The sequence below is a fragment of the Pan paniscus genome, chromosome 17 (genome assembly GCF_029289425.2).
Source record: "Pan paniscus chromosome 17, NHGRI_mPanPan1-v2.0_pri, whole genome shotgun sequence".
NCBI classification, from domain to species: domain Eukaryota; kingdom Metazoa; phylum Chordata; class Mammalia; order Primates; family Hominidae; genus Pan; species Pan paniscus.
The window spans coordinates 33,245,132-33,266,233 of NC_073266.2; the positions used below are offsets into that span (position 1 = coordinate 33,245,132).

The 21,102-nt window shown below is 38.5% G+C and overlaps 1 protein-coding gene across 2 annotated transcripts in view; it reads left to right on the plus strand.

Annotated features, from left to right (window-relative positions):
* Positions 1–598: 598 nt before the first annotated feature.
* Positions 599–21,102, plus strand: part of AKAIN1 (A-kinase anchor inhibitor 1) — a 63,182-nt gene continuing 42,678 nt past the window's right edge. Inside the window, exon 1 of one of the 2 annotated variants that reach the window (XM_008971173.6) lies at positions 599–7,221. In XM_008971173.6, the coding sequence (XP_008969421.2) occupies positions 7,185–7,221 (37 nt within the window). In that variant the 5' untranslated portion in view covers positions 599–7,184. Of the gene's footprint in view, positions 7,661–21,102 lie in introns of both variants that reach the window. The other variant, XM_003817899.6, reaches the window with a different exon arrangement.

Below are 21,102 nucleotides of genomic sequence, written 5' to 3' on the forward strand. Positions count from 1 at the left end.
CATGGCAGAAGGTGAAACAGAAGCAGGCACATCACATGGCAAAAGCAGGAGCAAGAGAGTTGGGGAGGTGCTGCACACTTTTAAATAACCAGATCTCCTGAAAACTCACTCACCACCTTGAGGACAATACCAGGCCATGAGGGATCCATCCGCCCCCTTGAACAAAATGCCTCCCTGCAGACCCCACCTCCAACACTGGGGATGACAACTCAACATGAGATTTGGAGGGCACACAGATCCAAACTATATCAGGACCCCACTGGTTTAGTGGCATTCTCATCTGTACCCTGATTTCATATGACCATGCCACCTGACACCTCCGTAGATAAATATTTGCTGGCCTCAGCAGGGTCTCAGTGTTCTTCCCTCCCTGCTCCTCTCTCCCACACTTTTTCTCCTGTCTCTTTTTTCCGCTGGACTCTAAGCTACTTGAAAGTACACTTGTGTCTTACTGCTCCAAATCTTCAGTATCTAATACTGTTTGTAGTATATAATAGGGATCAATAAATGTTTGCTGAATAAATTAATGAAGACAATGGTAATCATTAAGTTGCAACATATTATATCTATTTACTCATTTTTCAGTCATTCATATTGGCTAAATACAATAATCCAAAATGTTGAGGAGAAAATGTGAAATTATTTTAGATTTAAAAAAGATTTTTTTAAATTAGGAAAAACCGAGTTAACATACCTTTAGAATTAAGGTTAGCTCTCAAAATATTCCATGTTTTGGATATTCTCACCCATATTTTTATTTACAAAAATATTATACTGTTATAAACTTATTTTTAGATGAAATTCTATAGTAATGCATTATATAAAGTAAAATGCATCCATTATAAGTGAACAGTTCTATGAATTTTGATATATTTATACACCCATATACCCACTAGTACAGTCAAGATATAGTACATTGCCATTATCCCAAAATGTTCCTTTATGTCTCTTTTTAATCAGTTCCAATATATCTTTCCAAATTTCCAAGCCCCAGATAATCAATGATTTGCTTTCTGTCAACAACAAGTTAGTTTTTCCTTTTGTAGAATTTCACATAAATTGAATTGTAGAGCATACACTGTACTCTGTTGTGTCTGGCTTCTTTTGCTCAGCATGCTTTCAATATTTATCTGTGTTGTTGCATGTATATGCCACAATATGAGTATCCATACACAGGTTGATGGACTTCTAGGTTGTTTTCACTTTTTGGCTCTGATGAATAGAGCTACTGTTAGCCATTCATGTGTAAGTCTTTATGTGGACACAGGTTTTCATTTTTCTTGGGTAACCACCTTGGAGTGGAACTAATGGGTCTTATGGGAAGTGTATATATAATGTTACAAGAAACTATAAAACTGTTTTCCAAAGTGCATGTAAGCGTTTTACATTCCTACCAGCAATGTAATACAGTTCTAGTTGCTCCATATCTCATCAACGCGACATTGTCGGTCTTTTTAACTCTTGCCATTCTACTGGGTAGGTAATTGATACTTCACTGTGGCTTTAATTTATATTTCTCTGATGGTTTATGATGTTGAGAAGTCTTCATGTGCTTATAGGCAATTCATATTGTATTCCTTTTGTGAAGTATTTGCTCAAATATTTTGGCAAGTTTTAATTTGGGTCGTCATCTTAATGAATTGCAAGAGTTACAAATACGTATGTCAGATATACGTATTGTGAATATTTTCTCCTAGTCTGTAGCTTGCCTTTTCACTTTCTTAGCAGCATTTTTCAAATAGCAGAAATTTTTAATTTTGATGAGGTTCAGTTTATCTATTATTTTATTTTATGACCCATGGTATTTGTGTCTTATCTAGGAAATCTTTGTCTACCCTAAGGTTGCAAAGAATTTCAATGTTATCAGTTGATTTTTAATAGAAGCTTAAAAGTAACCAGTTAGTCACTATTGCAATGATCTTAGCTATCATATTCTAAAGAACAATTCTTCTCCGACACTGAAATCCCTGTGTAGAGCACCATGACTCTCACCAATTCTGAATGGAGCCCTTGAATAAAGATGAAGAGCTTTCAACAATTGCCTTAAAATTAATAAGTGTTTCCAAAGATAGTGATTAAATTTACTCTCAAACATACAGCCTAAGCGAGCAGGATATGAGAAGAGCATTCAGTTTCTCAATTTGGACTGTATTTAGGCTCTCCTGTTTGTGATATTTTAAAAAATTATCTTTTTTCTCTTTCTCCTATTTTTTTAAATCTCTTCTATCTCAATATGCATCTTTTCTGTCTTTTGTATGTTTCTCCCTTATGCATGCTTTTCCTTCTTTTTCTGTTTCCTGTCTCTTTTCATTCTCCTTGCCTTATTCCTTTTCCATCTTTTAACTTCTCTCTTCACTTCTTTTCTTTCCATTTTTCTCTTTCACTTTTTTCCATTGTTTCTTCTTAAATTGACTTAGTGTGGAAGCTATAAACAGATAGATTTATACATTCAGCATTTATTGGATAAAGTTTTATAATGTGTATTCACAATTTTGAATATGAGTTGAAAGCTAAGTTAGTTGAATGCTTTATGCTTCTCCTTATAAACTAACCAAATAGGTTTTATTTTCAATGTTGTCTTCAACTAATCTTCCATCTCCTGTCATCTAATAGAATAAATAATATCATTTGGTGATTTGGGAAAAACTTTTCTACAGAAATGAATATGGATACATAGCTCTTTGGTAGTGAAAAAGGTCTTCAAAGGCATTTTTTTCAAGAAAATATTCATTTTGTATAAACATAACGCAAAATATTAACTATTCTAATGAAATTTTTTTCAATAAGAAAGTTTTGCTGATGTTTTACTTTCAGAAAATATAGCTCTTTTATATTCTCTTTTAAAGCATCCAGCAGGACTCATAAACTGCTTCATAAAATGCAAACCTACAGAGACATTGTTCTATACTCTTCAAACCTGCAATATGCTTTAATATTTTCTATTTTTTAATGTAGTAAGTTATGATTTTTATTCCCCATTCCTCTATATCCTACCTTCTATCTTTGTTTTTATTTTCTGTTCATGCCATTTCCCTCTCTCTATCTATTTTTACCTCACTTTCATTAAGTCTTTATAGATTGAATAGCACAAAGATTAGTTTTTCAATGTCTTCTTCCTTATTCAGTTTTTCTATTTCCATCTCTCTGTATACCACATTCTCTCATTCGTTTTTTTATATTTCTGTTTTACTTCACTTCTGTGTCCCCCTTAGGTGCAATTCAACATCTTCCAGCAGTTTTTAGAAAAAGAAAATAGTTATTTTCAATCATTTTATTTCTGTAATCACTGAAACCTATAAGCCAAAACATTTTGGAAACAATTATAGTTTAATGCTTTATAATGAAAATGCCTCTTTTAAACCTATTTCAACTTCCTTAGGGATGCTAAAATTATTTTTAAATTTAGTGGATTGAATGATCTATTTAAAGTAAGCATACAGTGGAAAGAATCAGGGAATGGCTGGAGTCAAGGTATGTTACAAATAACTGGGGCAATTGGAATGTTTCAGGATGTGTTTTCAACATTTTTTATTTGCTTAAGCTCTAAAGAGAGAGTATAATAAATGAATGTTAGAGTGAATGGATACAGACTTGGAGAAATCTGAGAGTTATAGCTCTAATCTCCCTATGGTGATTTCTTTAGGGTCTCCAATTTAATGTTTATATATCACATACATTTTTATTCTATTTTATAATGTATCCATGGTCACTTTTTAATTAAAAATTTTCCCAAATTTCCAAGTAAAATCACTGGTTCCACAGGAAACTTTTTCCTCCTGTGCCTTCTCATTCATTCAGCACCCTGTTAAGCATCTGGTGGATGCCCCAAATTTGTTTACTATCTTGCTTCCTATCACTATTCCCATAATTGACCAGATATGACAGTGCTAAAAGTCAGAATGGGGTACATGGTGGTGGTAGCTGACTCTCTGACAAATGGCTGTCTTCAAATGCAGTGGACTGTTTGAGTAGAAAGTGAGTCATTCTGAGTGGAGGTGTTAAAACAGAGAGCAAAATATTATTGAGAACCTCATTGTGGGGTAAGACTGGATAAATGGTCTATCAAAGAGAATCTTGTTCTTATCCTAGTAGAATAAGAGGAGGCTTTCATTTTCCTATCAGGCATTCTATTGTTAAATTGATCATTTATATTAAGATGTAAAGACATAAGAAAAAATCTAAGGCCTGGGTAGTGGCTCACACTTGTAATCCCAGCACTTTGGGAAGCTGAGGCAGGTGGATGGCTTGAGCTCAGAAGTTCAAGACCATCCTGGGAAACATGGCAAAAGCCTGTCTCTAAAAAATGCAAAAATTAGCTGGGCATGGTGGTGTGCACTTGTAGTCTCAGCTACTTGGGAGGCTGAGGTGGGAGGATCTCTTGAGCCTAGGAGGCGGAGGTTGCAGTGAGCCAAGATGGCACTGCTGCGCTCTAGCCTGGGCAACAGAATGAGACCTTGTCTCAAAAAAAAAAAAAAAATCTAGTAGCATTATTGGGGCGTTTCAATAAAGCTAACAGAATAATAACCCAAGTAGTAGTAAACATTGGAGATAGTATTGTTGACTGTAACATTTACTGGTGAAATAAATGAAACTGTAAAATAGAAAAATCACTGAAGTGCCTCGGTTTTATTGGAAATAAAACAATGGTTCTGACTAAAATATATGCACACGAAAATTGGATTGGGAATATATTGTCCTCTGGCTAGTGATGTTGGGTAGAAAAAAATGAAGAGATGATTGGAGGATGAAGGGCAGAAAACAGCTGAGGATGGAGGTGAGAAGAGTTGTTTTTTTTTTCTCTGTTCTTGACCTGTTAAGCTGGATTCTTACTACCTCCTATTGCTAATCAAATAGCCCAAGGAGCCCCAGACCATTTTCAGGCATTCTTTCTTTCTACTACCATCTTGGCTACTGTTTATCTTGGTAGTCTATGGGAATCCATCTGGGTTCCTTCTTTGTTTAAAACTCAAAAAGATAAGCTCTGAGGTTGGGAAAGATACAAGTAATTTCCTTCTGTTTAAAAGCTGATGCCTCTAATACCTTGCTAACCAAGTTTACTCCATAGACCAGCAGCATGGACATTACCACGGAACTTGCTGGAAATTCAGAATCTCAGGACCTAACTGCTTGTATTAGTTTGTTTTCATGCTGCTGATAAAGACATACCCGAAACTGGGAACAAAATAAGGTTTAATTGGACTTACAGTTCCATGTGGCTGGGGAGGCCTCAGAATCATGGCTAGAGGCAAAAGGCTCGTCTTACATGGCAGTGGCAAGGAAAAATGAGAGAGAAGCAAAAGCAGAAACCTCTGATACTGATAAACCATCGTATCTCATGAGACTTATTTACTATCACGAGATTAGCATGGGAAAGACCGGCCCCCATGATTCAATTGATTCGTACTGGGTTCCTCCCACAATATGTGGGAATTCTGGGAGATACAATTCAAGTTGAGATTTCATGGGGACACAGCCAAACCATATCACTGCTGAATCATAACCTTTTTTTAAAAACAAGATCTCCATAGGATTCTTACGCACATTAATGTTTGAGAAGCACTGATCTAACATATTTTGTTTGCTTTCCCATAGGGTGTACTCTACTCCCAGGGTGCCAGTGATTTCCTGGAATGAGTTTAACTGAGGCTGTGCTCTCTCTTAATTAATCTGTTAATCCATCTCACAGCTAATCCTTACAACAAACCTTCAAGATACCTTAATCCTTATATTGCAGATGAGACAGGACAGGTTAAGTAACTTATTTAAGGTCATGCATCTAGTAAATGATGAGGATGTGGTACCTGGGTCTCAGTCTGACTGATTCTTAAGTCTTTTGTTGTTGTTTTTCCTATACTATATTGCTTTTCCTTGAACTTAATCATGGGTAACTGTTTATGTATTGGGAGATGAAAGCCCATTTAAACATAAGGGCTGTAAAAGACAGCCCTTTTGAGTGTGTTACAAGAAAAACACCTTTCATTCCAAAATTATTTTAAATACTGTTTTACACTTCCCGTGGGATGAAGAAAAGAAGACAGAGTGAAGCATCATTGGAGAAACTTGGCAAAATGGGAGAACTCTATCCTGTCATGCACACGCTTCATCCTGCCCATCAGCTGACTTTCATCTTGCTGCTGCTGGGGTAGGCCCCATATGTTCAAGCCTGTGTTGAGCCAGGTGCTAACAGCAGTACTGATTGTATTATGTTGAGGCTGCCCATATGCCTCCATGCAAACTGTAGTTCAAAAGCTGTAAAACTATTTGCATTTTCAGTCTATCGGATGGCTTTGAAAAAAAAAAAACAGTGCCAATCAGGCTATTTGGATGCTTTATATTTGCCAAAAGACTGTAGAACTTATTGCCATCAACCAATTATCAGGAAATACTTAATTTTCAGAATAGTTACATTTTCCAGGGATAGTTGCAAGTGAAGAAACCCCATAAAACACTGGAGATGACCTTGATTACCTTTGTTCTTGGAAAACCTTATTTAGCTGGAAAAATAGGGGAGAGGCTGGTGGATTCTGGGTGGCTTTAGCTTTGGGTTTGTAACCCACATGGACCTGTTTCAAGCTGGGTGACATCTAGTGTGGGCTGTTCACACTGCACAGACATTATTAGGGAATAGATACCTAAAGTGAGCAATGATTAGGAGGATGAAGTGAGCATAAGGCAGTCCCAGTACCTTTAAGGTAGAACTGGGTGTATGAGCGGGGCATGCAGACACAGTTTTCAGCTGGGTGAGGATAGGGGAAGAACTGATGTTTCTTGATTGATCTCAGGGCTGTTCTTACACTTGCGGGGGGCTCTGTTGGCTCTTCCTTGTGAAGGGTGTATGCGTTATCTTTCCTGTGCCCTGGCCGGCCTTGCTTTTTCTAAAGTGATGACCTTGAGGACCTTCAAGCTTAGGAGCTTTCAGAGCCGGATTTGCCACCTGGGAGCGGAACCTGATAGTAGCGCCCTCCTCGAGCGCTCCATAGTCACTCTGTCCTTCCTCTTGCTCTCTTCCTGACGTTAGCAGAGGACTGGGACTCGCGAGAGAGGACTCACGGACCTCCAAGACCTATTAACTTGACAGACCCGCCCCTCTATTCGAGCCAGCGCAACTCGGAGAACTCAGAGTCATCCTCGAGAGTAAAGAAAGCTCTTAGAGTTTTGTTTTTTTTTTGACAAATCTATCTTAAATGTCAGTCCAATATCCACGGCGACGAGCCACAGCAGGTAATTAAAAGCAATTAACTGTCCCCTGCCGGGAAGTTTACCTTTCTCTCTCTTGCTCTTCCGACCTTCGTCGCGTGAAAGCGGTGGAAGTGCTTTGCTCCCTAAGCAGCAGTGTACATCGCCGAGCTGGCACAGGAATGAGGGATGGACTGAGCGGGGATTCACTCTCCTCCTCCCGCCGCCGCTGTGGCCGCGGGCGCAGCGGTGCATTGTGGAGGCAGAGCGCGCGGCGGCGGCTGGAGCTGCGGCCCCAGGATCTAGCGGCGGGAGCTGTCCGGGGTGCTGACCGTCCCGCCCGCCGCCCGCCCGCCGCCCGCGCAGCGCGCCCTCCTGCACCGGACCCCGCCAAGTCCGGCCTTCTTCCCATCCTCCGTCTGCCTGTCTTTCTCTCTTAATCTAGGGGCGTAGCGGCTGGAAGAAATCATGGTGTTCGCTCCAGGTACACCGCACCTTGCTTTTTCACCAAGTGTCTAGGAGGGGAGCAGGGTAGAGGACGGGGAGGAGAGGGAAAGAAGGCCTCTTTACCTTACGGCCCATCTGCGCGTTTTAGAGTTACTGTCTGTGCTCATGGGGCGGAGGAGTGCCTCGGCGCGTCGCCTTCGCCCCTCTCCCCAGTCCCGCCCCATCTGTCCTCTTAACAATCTCCAGCCCTTCCTTGCCCTCGTCCCGCTGCTTCTCTTCCCATCTGGCTCCTCCACACCCCATCCGAGCTCAGGAGCCTTAAGAACTGGGACTTTCGCCAGCAGCACCGGCACCTACACGGGCAAGAGAGTGGAGAGGTGGGGCAAAGAGTAGTGGGCTTCGGGCTACTTGCGTGGGAATCTCCTTCACTGCTACTTCCCCCTCCGCAGAATTGGCAAAGTGACCCGGGTCCTCCTGGCCTCCCGAGGAGAAGGAGGCGAAGTGGGCGAAGCCAAGGGGAGTAGGACGAAGGGCAGAGGAGCGATACTTCTTAAGGAATTAGACCTGAAACTCCGACCGGAGGCTGCAGCACAGAGGCAGCTACTGCGGCGCCGCTGGAGGTTGCCGTGTCTTTTTGGAGCAGGCAGTGAAGGACCTTGGTCCCTTTGCTGCTCTCCGTGGCTGCTAGTTGGCGAAGAGTCAGATTTGTCTGCGGTTGACCGGCTTGGCGGCGTGTGCGTGCGTGTGCATTTGAGTCCGCCCCACTGGAGCAAGGGAGGCCAGGCTAATCGAGGAAGCGGGGAAAAGCGTGGTCATTGTGAACGTCCGACGCTGTCTCTAGGGGTAGATCCAAAGTATTTCTCTCTCACGCGTTTTAGGGTCTGATTTCGTTAAAGACTGCTGTGGAAAACGGAGTGGGGAAGGCTGGAGGGGCCTAGAACTCTCTAGCTTTGTTCCTGGGGTCTTTAACTTGAAAGATTGGCATGTATTTGCTGTGGTCATGGGCTTCAGATGGCTGGGGAGAAAAGGCGTAATGCATTTTTTTTTTAAGGGAAGAATTGAGTGTTTTCTTCAAAAAATTCAATTTGCAAAACTTGAGAAGAGCAAGTCAGTCCCCTCCCCCTCCCCCTCAGAATGCTAGCTGGGGAGGGAGGGATGAGTTTCTGTAGGCTCTGGCTTTACCACAGGCAGTGGTTCTTAGAGGAACGCCTTAAAGGAATGCCCAGGAGCTCTTCCCATGCCCATCCTAAATAACTCAAGGGAGGAAGTTGTTCCATATAGCAAAGGACATTCAATCAACACTGGAGCAAGGAAGTTGGAAAACAGCTCTTTGCTGCATTTATACAGCACTTAACACTTTACAAAGCAGTTTCATGCTGCTATCTCATTTGATCTCCTAATTACCCTGAGAGTTAAGGAATATCATTCCTACTCTACCATCCCCAGGGAGGCTGGTTCCAGATAATCTTGCTAGTCTCTAATGGAGTTTTCTGACCTCGCATTCTGTCTTTTTCTCCCACAACCTTTCTTCCTGACAAAATATCTCACTGGCTCCAGGGGTAGATGATTTTTGGTCCAAGGTCAGATGTAGCCAGAGACTCAGCATATCCTTTCCATTCTAAGGAGGGGAGGGATATGGTGTTGTACAAGAGTTAGGGTTGTTGCGTGATGTTAACTAGGCATTTTCTAAAAGCAAGATCGTGAGTGATGGCCACTGTAATGAACAGTGGGGAATTTCTGGAGTAGACTGGCTTGGTTTAAAGAGCCCACAATTTGGACAGGACTTTACTTTTCCATTTTACTTTCAAGTTTTGTATTAGTGTTTTGTTCTGTGTGGAAAGTAGAAGTTATTCATAACTGTCAGAGATGGCGTGAATTGACCTGGATAGGATAGATACAGAAACGTCTGGAGAAACTTTTTTTTTCATCACTTCTTCAATTTTGGGGTTCTCTTGAAAAATCATAAGCATTTGGGACAATAAGAACAGGATGCTAAAAATACTGTGTCAACTTACCTTCTCATCTATGGATCATTTGTTTTCTAATTCGTATAGTGATGTGTATTATTCTGAAAGAAAAGCAGAACAATGAATTGCTTTTGAACTCCGCCAGATTTTCAGCACTGCAACCTCATTTCTTGCCTATTGCTTTTCTAAATCTCTATAATAATCTGGGAATCCAGATGTTTTGTACTAGTTAAAGGAAATACACTCCCACCCCTTTCTTTCAAGCTAACCTAACACTCAGAAAGGGAAGAAACAGGGTCATGTGCTAAGATCACTCCAAAATTATTAAAAGGGTGTTATATAAGCCAAGATGAATACAACAATAAATTTACAAGGAACTATTCATAAAATTGGGTCAGTGGGTACTGTGCCCTTCAAAACACATTGTAGCTTTTTTGGATTTTAGCACAGGAGGGCAAGAACCCTGAGGTACAGTTCTGAACTTGCCTCAGCTAACTGGTCTCCCTTTGAATGATTCTCCTGGCTCCTTACCTTAAAGGCAAAGGTGAAGAGTGACAGATATTTGTAGAACAAGTTCTAGTCCAGAAGTACAATGGAATGAGGGGGAATTAGAATGAGACTTTATTAACCCTATTTAGGATTTAGTCTTATATGCCATAACATATTCTTACATTTTTTTGTTTCAGTTAGTCTATAGATTGTAAAGAATACAGCTTAAATTGGACAGGGTATTTGGGTTGTTTTTCAGTTTGCATGAGGCAGACAGTTCAATTCTATTTTTTTCCTCTTTCTCTTATTATTAATAGACTATAATTTAGGAGGGTTTTAATTTTGTGCATGCCAGTTTTCAAACCCCTTGAAGGTAAGGGGCATGACTACTGATTTTTTAAGGATTTAATTACTTGAAGCCCATCATTTATTTATGTTTCTGTCTAAAGGAACTATACAAAATTATTAACAGTTAAATGAGGTATAAAGTATACATATATATTAATTTCTGTGTAAGTACCATATATACTTAAATAGAAGTTAAACTAAGCTAGGCTACATGACTTAGGCTAAAGACTAAAACGAGGCCTCTTGCTTCCTTTTCCTAAATTGCTTTATTCCTCCTCCTCCCACCCCCATAAACTGAACGTAGAAAATTTCAAAAGCAATATGAGAAAGCTAAGAAGCATACTACCAGGGCCAAAGGAAAGGGGGTGACACAACCAATATGGAGCAATATATTTGTCCCATAATACTAAACTGATCCAGGTTATTTAGACTGTGGCTATAGCAATATCTTACATTCAGGAGGAAAAACATTTCTGGGAGGAGTTCTGTACTTCTAATACAGTGCTCTTGGTTTTGTGGGGAAATATCAAGGAATTATTACTAATTTGTAGACAAAGTCAATGAGGAACAAGGAAGAAAGACCACTGACCATTGGTATTAAAGGTGACAAAGTACACAAGAGAATGTCAGGATATTTCTTGGCCTAATTCCAGGAAGAGAAAGAGGGAATGTTCACAAATTCAAATGCCTTTTCAGTACCATGGTTTCACCCAAAGAATTCCAGACTCCGAACAATCAGGTTTCTTTTCCTAAATTCCTTCTTCCTTGAGGAAGAGCTAATAAGAAACAGAGTGTGAGGTGGAAAGTGAGGGCAGAAGTTACCTTATCCCTGGGCCATTCCCCACTTTCTTTCATGATTAATATATAATTCAGGGATTAGTCTATCTTTCTTGTGAATAGGCCTAATATATACTTGATTTGCTTGGATTGCCTTCAAGTCAGGTGAATTGCCAACATAAAAATATTTCTTTTCTTGCATAAAAATTAGGCAAGGTATGATAACAAGGATTTCATGGAGGAATAAAAATGGTGTAATTGTAAGCAAAAAGACAGCCAGTCTCTTGACATCTAAGCTTCATCTGAAAAATATTTCGCACCAATATTTCTAGAAAGAATTTCCAAATACATATAAGAAAGTATTTATTGCAAGGTATTTATAACTTTTATTCATTTATATAAACCTCTTAACAAATTCCTGACACATTGATAAATAAACAAATTATATATCTGACTGTCATAACTGTGAGGTTTACAATGTGCCAACACAAAAAATTCTTTTCTGTTAGCATAGTCTTTCAACTTCTATTTATGTATTATTTTAAAAATTAACATACAGAAAAATTGGCTTTTTTGGCATAGAGTTATATGAGTTTCAACATATGTATAGATTCATGTAATGACCACAAAACAGTTTCATTGCACTTAGTTTTTCTCTTGTGCTACCCCTTTGTAGTCAAACCGTTCCCCCTTCCCCCTCACCCCACCAATCTCTGGTGACCACTGATCTCTTTCCTATCCCCATGGATTTGCCTTTTCAGACTGTTGTATAAATGAAACCATACCAAGTTTTAGACCACTGGGAATGCTTCAACCACATACCGTAGATAGAATGGCTTACAAATCATAGAAATTTATTTCTCACAGTTCTGGAGGCTGGAATTCCAAGTCCAAGATGTTGGCAGATTCGATGTGTGGAGAGGGCCCACTTTCTCATAGACAGCACCTTCTGTAACCCCAATACTTTGGGACGCCAAGGCAGGAGAATTGTTTGAGGCCAGGGAAATTTTAGAACATTGTCCTTGTCTCTACCAAAAAAGAAAGAAAGAAAGAAAGAAAGAAAGAAAGAAAGAAAGAAAGAAAGAAAGAAAGAAAGAAAGAAAATTAGCTCTGTGTGGTTGCACATGCCTGTAGTTCCAGCTACTAGGGAGAATGAGCTGGGAGGATCCTTTTTGAGGTAGGATTGAGCCACTGCACTCCAGACTGGAAGACAGAACAAGATCCTTTTCCTAAAAACAAACAACAACAAAACCTAATTGACTATATTTATGAGCATCTATTTTTAAACCTTTAGTCTGTTGAATTAATCTATATGTGTGTCCTTTCATTAAGACCACACTGTCTTTATCACTATAGTTTTATACAGGTGGAGCATGCCTAATCCAAAAATCTGAAATCCAAAATACTCCAAAATCTGAAATCCAAAATACTCCAAAATCTGAAACTTTTTTGAGCACTGACATGACGCCACAAATGGAAAACTCCACACATATTTAACACAAACGTTGTTTGATGCACAAAATTATTTAAAATATCATTGAAAGCTACCTTCTATGTGTATAAGATGTATATGAAATATATGTGTATAAGAAATATATGCATATAGGCTATGTGCATAAGATATATATGAAATATGAATGAATTTTGTATTTAGACATGAGTCCTAGTCACAAGATACCTCATTATGTATATGCAAAGATTCCAAAATCTGAAAAAAATCCAAAATCTAAAATGCTTCTTGCCCTTAGCATTTTGGATAAGGAATACTCAACCTGCAGTAAGTCTTAAAACCAAATAGTGTAAGTCCTCCAACTTTTTTTTTTCAACATTATTTTGGCTACTGTAGTTCCTTTACCTTTCCATATAAATTTTAGAGTCAGGTTGCCTATATCTACATAAAATCCTGCCTAAATTTAGATGGAATTTCCTGAAATCTATGGATCAGTGTGTGGAGAATGAACTTCTTAACTATGTTGAGCCCCAATTCATAAACAGATGTGTCTCTTAGTTTATTTAGCTCTTCTTCATTTCATCAGAATTTTGTAGCTTTCAGCATACAGATCTTGCATATTTTGCTATATTATACCTAAATGTATCTTTTGGGGGGAGCTATTGTACATGTAATTTAAAAACAATTTGATGTCCGCACATTCATTGCTAGTTTATACTATGTATGGTTCAATTTCGCATGTTGACCTTGTTTTCTATGTTCTTGCTTCACTCTTTTATTAGTTGTAAGAGATAAGTTGTAGATTCCTTAGGATTTTTAAATGTAGGCAGGTACTTTGAAAAAAGTTTTATTTCTTCTTTTCTAATTTTATGCCTTTTTGTACAGACTAGTGCTTCTAGTACAATATTAAATAGGAGTAATAAGAAGACATTCTTGCCTTGTTTACAATCTTAGGGGAAAGCATTCAGTCTTTTACCATTAAGCATGAAATTAGCTGCAGTTTTGTTTTGTTGTGGATACTTTTTATTAGGTTAGAGAAGTTTCCTTCTATTCCTAGTTTGCTGAGAGATTTTATCATCAATAGATGTTGAATATTTTCAAATGTTCCCTCATCACCAATTTACATATTGAAACCCTAACCTCTACTGTGATGGTATTTGCAGTAGGGCCTTTGGAACATAATTAGGGTTAGAAGAGGTCGTGGGGGTGGGACCCTTATAAATGGAACTAGTAACTTTACAGAAAGAGACATGAGAGATATTATCTCTTTCTCTGCCATATGGGAATACAGGAAGAAGGCATTCATATGCAAGTTAGGAAGAGAGCCACACACCAGGAACTGAACTGGTTGACACTTTGATCTTGGATTTCCTAGCCTCTAGAACTGTGTAAAATAAATGTCTAAAGTTTAAGCTACCCAGTCTATGATATTTTTATTATAGTAGCACAAACAGATTGGGCTACTATTAGAAAATGATGTGAATTTTTCAATTTTTTCTGCTTATATAAGACCGATTGTATAATTTCTTTTTTAAATGTTTCCTTCACCAGTAAAACTATATGGTTATAGAATTTTGTTCATAGGGAGGTCATTAATTACAAATTCAATTTTTAGTAAATATAGGTTTATTTTGTTTATCTTGAGTGAATTTCAGTAGCTTTTTAGTAAATTTGCTTATTTCATTTAATTTGTTGAATTTTCATGAATACAGTTGTTTGTAATATTCTCTTTTCTATTTAATGTACATGGGTTCTATAGTAATAACCCCTGCAAAACTCATGTTGAAATTTAGTTGCCATTATAACAGTATTAAGAAGTAGACCTTTAAGAGGTGATTAGGTCATGAGGATTCTCCCCTCATGAGTGGATTAATACCACTATTGCAAGAGTGAGTAATTAGTTATCACAGAAGTGAGCTGTTGATAAAAGGATGATTTCAGCCCCATTACTCTCTCTGTCTCACATGCTTGCTTTTGCCTTCCACCATGGGGTGACCCTTGCCAAATATGAGCACCATACTCTTGGACTTCCTGGCATCCAGAATCGTGAGCCAAATAAATTTCTTTTCCGCATAAATCACTAAGTCTGTTGTATTTTGGTATGGCAACACAAAATGAACTAAGACAGAAAATTGATACTGAGAAGTTGGACTGTTGCTATAAAAATACCTGAAAATATGGAAACAACCTTGGAACTGAGTAATGAGTAGGAGCTGGAAGAATTTGGAGGAGCAGACTAGAAAAGTCTGTATTGCTGTGAACAGAGCATTAAAGGTGATTCTTGTGGGGGCTCAGGAAAAAAAAAAGAGAGCTGTAGGAAAAGTCTGAAATTTCTCAGAGATTATTTAAGTGGTTGTGACCAGAATGTTGGTAGAAATATGGATGGTAAAGGATAAGGCCTCAGATGAAAATGAAGAACAAGGGGTTGAAAATTGGAGTAAAGGCCATCCTTGTTATAAAGTAGCAAGGACATGGACTGAATTGTGTCCATGCCTGAGAGCTTTACAGAATGCAGAATTTAAGAGTGATGAATTAGGATATCTGGCATGGTTACTTTTAATAGCATACAGTGAGATGTAAGAGGAAAGGAATGACTTAAAGACAAAATTTATAATTAAAATGGAAGCAGAGCAGAAAAATTTGAAAAATTAAGAGCCTGGCTATATAAAGAGTGAAAAAGTGTGTTTGTTAGAGAATGCTGAGGGCAGAATGCTGTGGCCAAGTCATCATTTGCTAGAGAGATTACAATGGATAGAAGGATGCCAGGTGTTATTCATAAAGACAATGGGAGAAAGATTACAAAGGCATTTCGAAGATCTTCTAGGTTGCCCCTCTTATCCCTGGCTCAGAGCTTTAAGAGGGCAGAATGGTTTTGGGGGATGGGGATGAGGTGCCCTCCACAGGCTTGCTGCACAGAGTTGTCTTGGGTCTCTGCTCCCTACATTTCAGCATAACTCTCCTTGGCTGCTCCAGCCGTGACTCAAATGGGCTCAGGTGTAGCTCTACCTGCTGCTCTAAAAGGTACAAGCTGTAAGCCTTGGTGGCATCTACATGAAGCTAATTCTGCGAGTGCAAGAATATAAAAGCTGTGAAGGCATGCCTTTTTCCACCTAGATTTCAAAGAAAGTCATAATTGTAAGGTCAGCTGAGAGAGAAAGGACAAGAGAGAGAGGAGACCCAAGTTCAGGCAAGCCTTTATTAACCTGCTGGCTGCCCTCTTAACAGTCAGAGGAGCAGCTCTGAGCTTACAAAATGAGGGGTTTATATTGGGTAGGGGAGTTTGGGGGAGTTCTTTGGCATGGCCACATCCCGGAGTTGTTTGCTGGTTAATTTTGCCACATATCACTTTGTGACATTTATGGTAGAATTTACAGGAGGGTGTAGGTAAAATTTGTTTATGCTTCCCATGACATCCCCCTGTGCAGTCCGGATGGCTTGTAATTAGGGTTTGCTTTTTGCAGCAAGGCCTGATAGGTAAAGTCTGCTGGCTTCACAGCGGGACCTAGATAAGGGCTTAGAAGTGTAAAGGGGCTCAGGGGGAAGGGTGGGTGGCACAGAGAAGAGTTGCAAAGCATAATGGGGAGGGGTGGGCAGCACGGAGAGGTTTAGGGGAAGTGTCAGCAGTACCAAGAAGCTTTTTTGGGGAGGTTTGTCCTTAACAATAATCAACCTTGGTGCCCAGGAAGAAACTTGCCCATGCGTGGAGCTGCCATAGAACTCCTCAGTAGGGCAATGCCAAGTGGATCCATGGAAGTGAGGCCACCCCTGAGACCACAGAACTGTAGGGTTACCAGCATAAAATGCCATCCTGGGAAAGATTCAGGCAAAAGACTTCAACCCAAGAGAGCTGAAGCATGAACTGAGCCCACCAAAACCATGAGGGAAAGGTTGTCCAAAGCCTTGAGGCCCAACTCCTGTCCCAGGGTGCCTAGGATTCAGGACATTGAGTCAAAGAATATTATTCTTCGGCTTTAACATTCAATGTTGTTTTCTGTTGGGTTTTGGACTTACATGGGGGTCAGTTAACCCTTTTTTCTGGCCTATTTCTCCCTTTTGGAATGGGAATGCCTATCCTATGCATGTCCTACCATTGCATTTTAGAAATAGGTAACTTGTTTTGATTTCACAGGTTCACAGCTAGAGGGAATTTGCCTCAGGGTAAATCACGCCTTGAATCTCAGCCATCTTTGATTTAGATGAGGCTCTGGACTTTGAACTTTTGAATTGATGCTGGAATAAGTTAAAACTTTTGGGACTATTGGGATTAAATGAAGATACTTTGCATTGTGAGAAGAACATGAGTTTTGAGGGACTAGGGATGGGATATGGTAGTTTGGATGTCCCTCCAAAACTCATGTTTAAATTTAACTGCCATTGTAACAACCACATTAAGAGGGGGGACCTTTAACAGGTAATTAAGTTGTGAAGTTTGTGTCCTCATGAATGGCTTAATGCCATTATTGTAGGAGTGGGTTAGTTATTGCAGGAGTGGGCTCCTGACAAAAGAATAAGTTTGGCTCCATTTCTCTCTGTTTCGTATATGTGCTTCTGCCTTCCACCTTCCCACCATGGGATGATCCTCACCAGATGACAGTGCCATGATTTTGGACTTCCCAGCATCCAGAACCATAAGCCAAATTAACTTATGTTCTTTGTAAATTGCCAAGTCTGTAGGTATTATGTTATAGCAGCAGAAAATGGACAAAGACATTTCCCTTTCATTCTGGATATTAGTAATCTGTGTCTTATCTGGTTTTCCTTGTCTGCTTGGCTACAGGTTTATTAGTTTTTAAAATCATTTCAAAGATACATCTCTTAGTTTCATTGATTTCTTTATTGTTTTTCCTGTTTTCAATTTTGTTGATTCCTGCTCTTTATTATTTCCTTTTTTCTTCTTGCTTTGACTTTGTTTTGCTCTTGTTTTTCTTGACTTAAGACAAAACTTATATTGTTTATATTAGATCATTCTGTTTTCTAAAATAAGCAAATTTAATGCTATAAATTTCCAGCTAAGCATTGCTTTAGAGTATTCTAAAAATTTTGATGTTGTATTTTCATTTTCATTCATTTCAAAATATTTTCTAATTTCCCTTGAAACCTCCTTTTTGTCCCATGGATCATGTAGAAGTGTATTGTTTAGCCTCCAATTATTTGGGAATTCTCTGGATATATTTTTGTTATTGATTTCTAGTTTCATTCTATTATGATTGGATAATAAACTTGCAATTGTTTCAGTTGTTTTAAATTTGGTAAGGTATGTTTATAAGCCAGAATGTGGTCTATCTTGGTGAATGTTTTACATGCACTTTAAAACAATGTATATTTTACTCTTTCAGGTGGAATGCTCTATAAATGTCATTTTGATACAGTGAGTTGAAGGTGTTGTTTACTTCTTTTATATCCTTACTGATATTCAGCCTACTTGGCGTATTAATTACTAGAAGAGGAGTACTAATGCCTCTAGAAAAAATTGAGGATTTTTCCATTCCTCATTTTGGTTTACCACTTTTAGTGGTATGTATTTTGAAGCTCTGTCATTAGATGCATGTACACTTGAGATTGTTATGTCTTCTTGGTGAATTGGCCATTTTATTGTTAGAGAGTGTCCCTCTTTATTTCTAGTAACCTCATTCTGAATGTTATTTAGACTGATAATAAATCCAGTGCTTTTTTTCAACTTTTATTTTCAGTTCAGGAGTACATGTTCAAGTTTGTTACATAGGTAAACTGCATTTCACAGGGGTTTGGTGTACGGATTATTTTGCCATCCAGGTAATAATCATTGCACTTGATAAGCAGTTTTTTATACTCTCCCTCCTCCCACTCTCTACCCTCAAGTAGGCCCTGGTGTCTGTTGTTCCCTTCTTTGTGTCCATGTGTACTCAATATTTAGCTCCCACTTATAACTGAGAACATGCAGTATTTGGTTTTCTGTTCCTGTGTTAGTTTGCTTATGATAATGGCCTCCAGCTCCATCCATGCATCTATGGAGCTCCAGCTCCTACAGCTCCAGCTGCATCCATGTTGCTGCAAAGGACATGATGACATTCTTTTTTATGGTTGTGTAGTATTCCATGGTGTATATATACCACATTTTGTTTACCCAGTCTACTGTTGATGGGCATTTAGGTTGATTCCATGTCTTAGCTACTGTGAATAGTGCTGTGATAAACATACACCTGCATGTGTGTTTATGGTAGAATGATTTATATTTCTTTGGGTATATACCCATTAATACGATTGCTGGGTCAAATAAGTTCTTTGAGAAATCACCAAACTGCTTTCCACAATGGCTGAACTAATTTACACTCCTACCAGGAGTGTATGAGCATTCCCTTTTCTCTGAAACCTCACCAGCATCTGTTATTTTTGTCTTTTTAAGAATAGTCACTCTGATTGTTGTGAGATGGTATCTCATTGTTTTAATTTTCATTTCTCTAGTGATTAGTGATATTGAGCATTTTTTATATGCTTATTGGCTACATGTATGTCTTCTTCTGAAAAATGTCTGTTCACGTCCTTTGCCCACTTTTTAATGGGGTTGTTTATTTTTTTGCTTGTGAATTTGTTTAAGTTCCTTGTAGATTCTGGATATTAGACCTTTGTTGGATGCATAGTTCGTAAATATTTTTCTACCATTTTGTAGGTTGTCTGTTTACTATCTTGATAGATTCTTTTGCTGTGCAAAAGCTCTTTAGTTTAATTAGGTCATATTTGTCAATTTTTGTTTTTTTCGCAATTGCTTTTGGCATCTTCTTCATGAAATCTTTGCCAGGGCCTATGTCCCAAATGGTATTTCCAAGGTTATTTTCCAGGGTTTTTACAGTTTTAAGTTTTACATATAAGTCTTTAATCCATTTGAGTTGATTTTTTATATAATGCAAGGAAAGGGTCTAGTTTCAATCTTCCACATATGGCTAGGCAACTATCCCAGCACCATTTATTGAATAGAAAGTCCTTTCCTCACTGCTTGTTCTTGTCAACTTTGTTGAAGATCAGGTGGTGGTAGGTGTGCAGTAATATTTCTGGGCTCTCTATTCTGTTCCATTGGTTTATGTGTCTGTTTTGGTACCAGTATCATGCTGCTTTGGTTACTTGCAGCCTTGTAGTATAGTTTGAAGTTAAGTAATGTGATGCCTCCTGCTTTGTTCTTTTTGCTGAGGGTTACCTTGGCTATTCAGGACCATTTTTTGGTTCCATATGAGTTTTAAAATAGTTTTTTTCTAATTCTGTGAAGAATGTCATTGGTAGTTTGATAGGAGTAGCATTGAATCTGTAAATTGCTTTGGGCAATATGGCCATTTTAACAATATTGGTTCTTCCTATTCTTGAGCATGGAATGTTTTTCCATTTGTTTGTATCACCTCTGATTTCTTTGGGCAGTGTTTTATAATTCTTGTTGTAGAGATCTTTTACCTCCCTGGTTAGCTGTATTCCTAGGTATTTTATTCTTTTTTGTGTCTATTGTGAATGGGATTGCATTCTCAATTTGGCTCTCAGCTTTGAGGTTATTGGTGTATAGAGATGCTACTGGTTTTCATGCATGGATTTTGTATCCTGAACTTTGCTGAAGTTGTTTATCAGAACTAGGAGCATTTGGGCAGAGACTACGGAATTTTCTAGGGATAGAATCATATTGTCTGCAAACAGACAGAGTTTGACTTACTTTCCTCCTATTTGATGTCTTTTATTTATTTCTTTTGCCGATTGTTCTGGTTAGGACTTCTGGTACTATGTTGACTAGGACCGGCTTTCTTTTGGTTAGTGTTTGAATGATATTGTGGATCCTCATTATTTGTGAATATCATATTTGCAAATTTGCCTACTCCCTAAAATTTATTTGTAACCCTCAAATCAGTGCAGCACTTTTGCTGTCATTGTGGGGCATGTGCAGAGTGGCAGAAAAATTGAGCCACCTAACACATTCCTAGCTAAGGTTGAACACTCTCTCTTTGTTCCAGCTCTGATACTATGAACAAATGTTCTTTTCGTGTTCTATTAGTGCCATGTGTTTCATATTTTTGTGTTTTTTGTTAGCGATTTCACTGTTTAAAATGACTCTTGAATGTAGTGCTGAAGTGTTTCCAAGCACAAGAAGCCTGTGATGTGCCTTATGGAGAAAATACATGTGTTAGGTCAGCTTGTTCTGCCATGAGTTACAGTACTATTGGTTGTGAAATCAATGTTAATGAATCAACAGCATATGTTAAGTAAGGTATCTTTAAACAGAAACATATATTAAACAAGGTTGTGTTTATTGCTCAATTGTAAAAAATATTGTGATAGAGGCTCATGGAAACTAACCCTGATTTTTCCTAAGAGCAATGGTTTCATATGATCTAATTAAGTGTTTGCAGTAACTTTATAGAAAATAACAACTGTGAATAACAGGAATCAACTTTGCATTATTTTCCTTCATTTTTACTTTTAAACTACCTTTTGCATTAT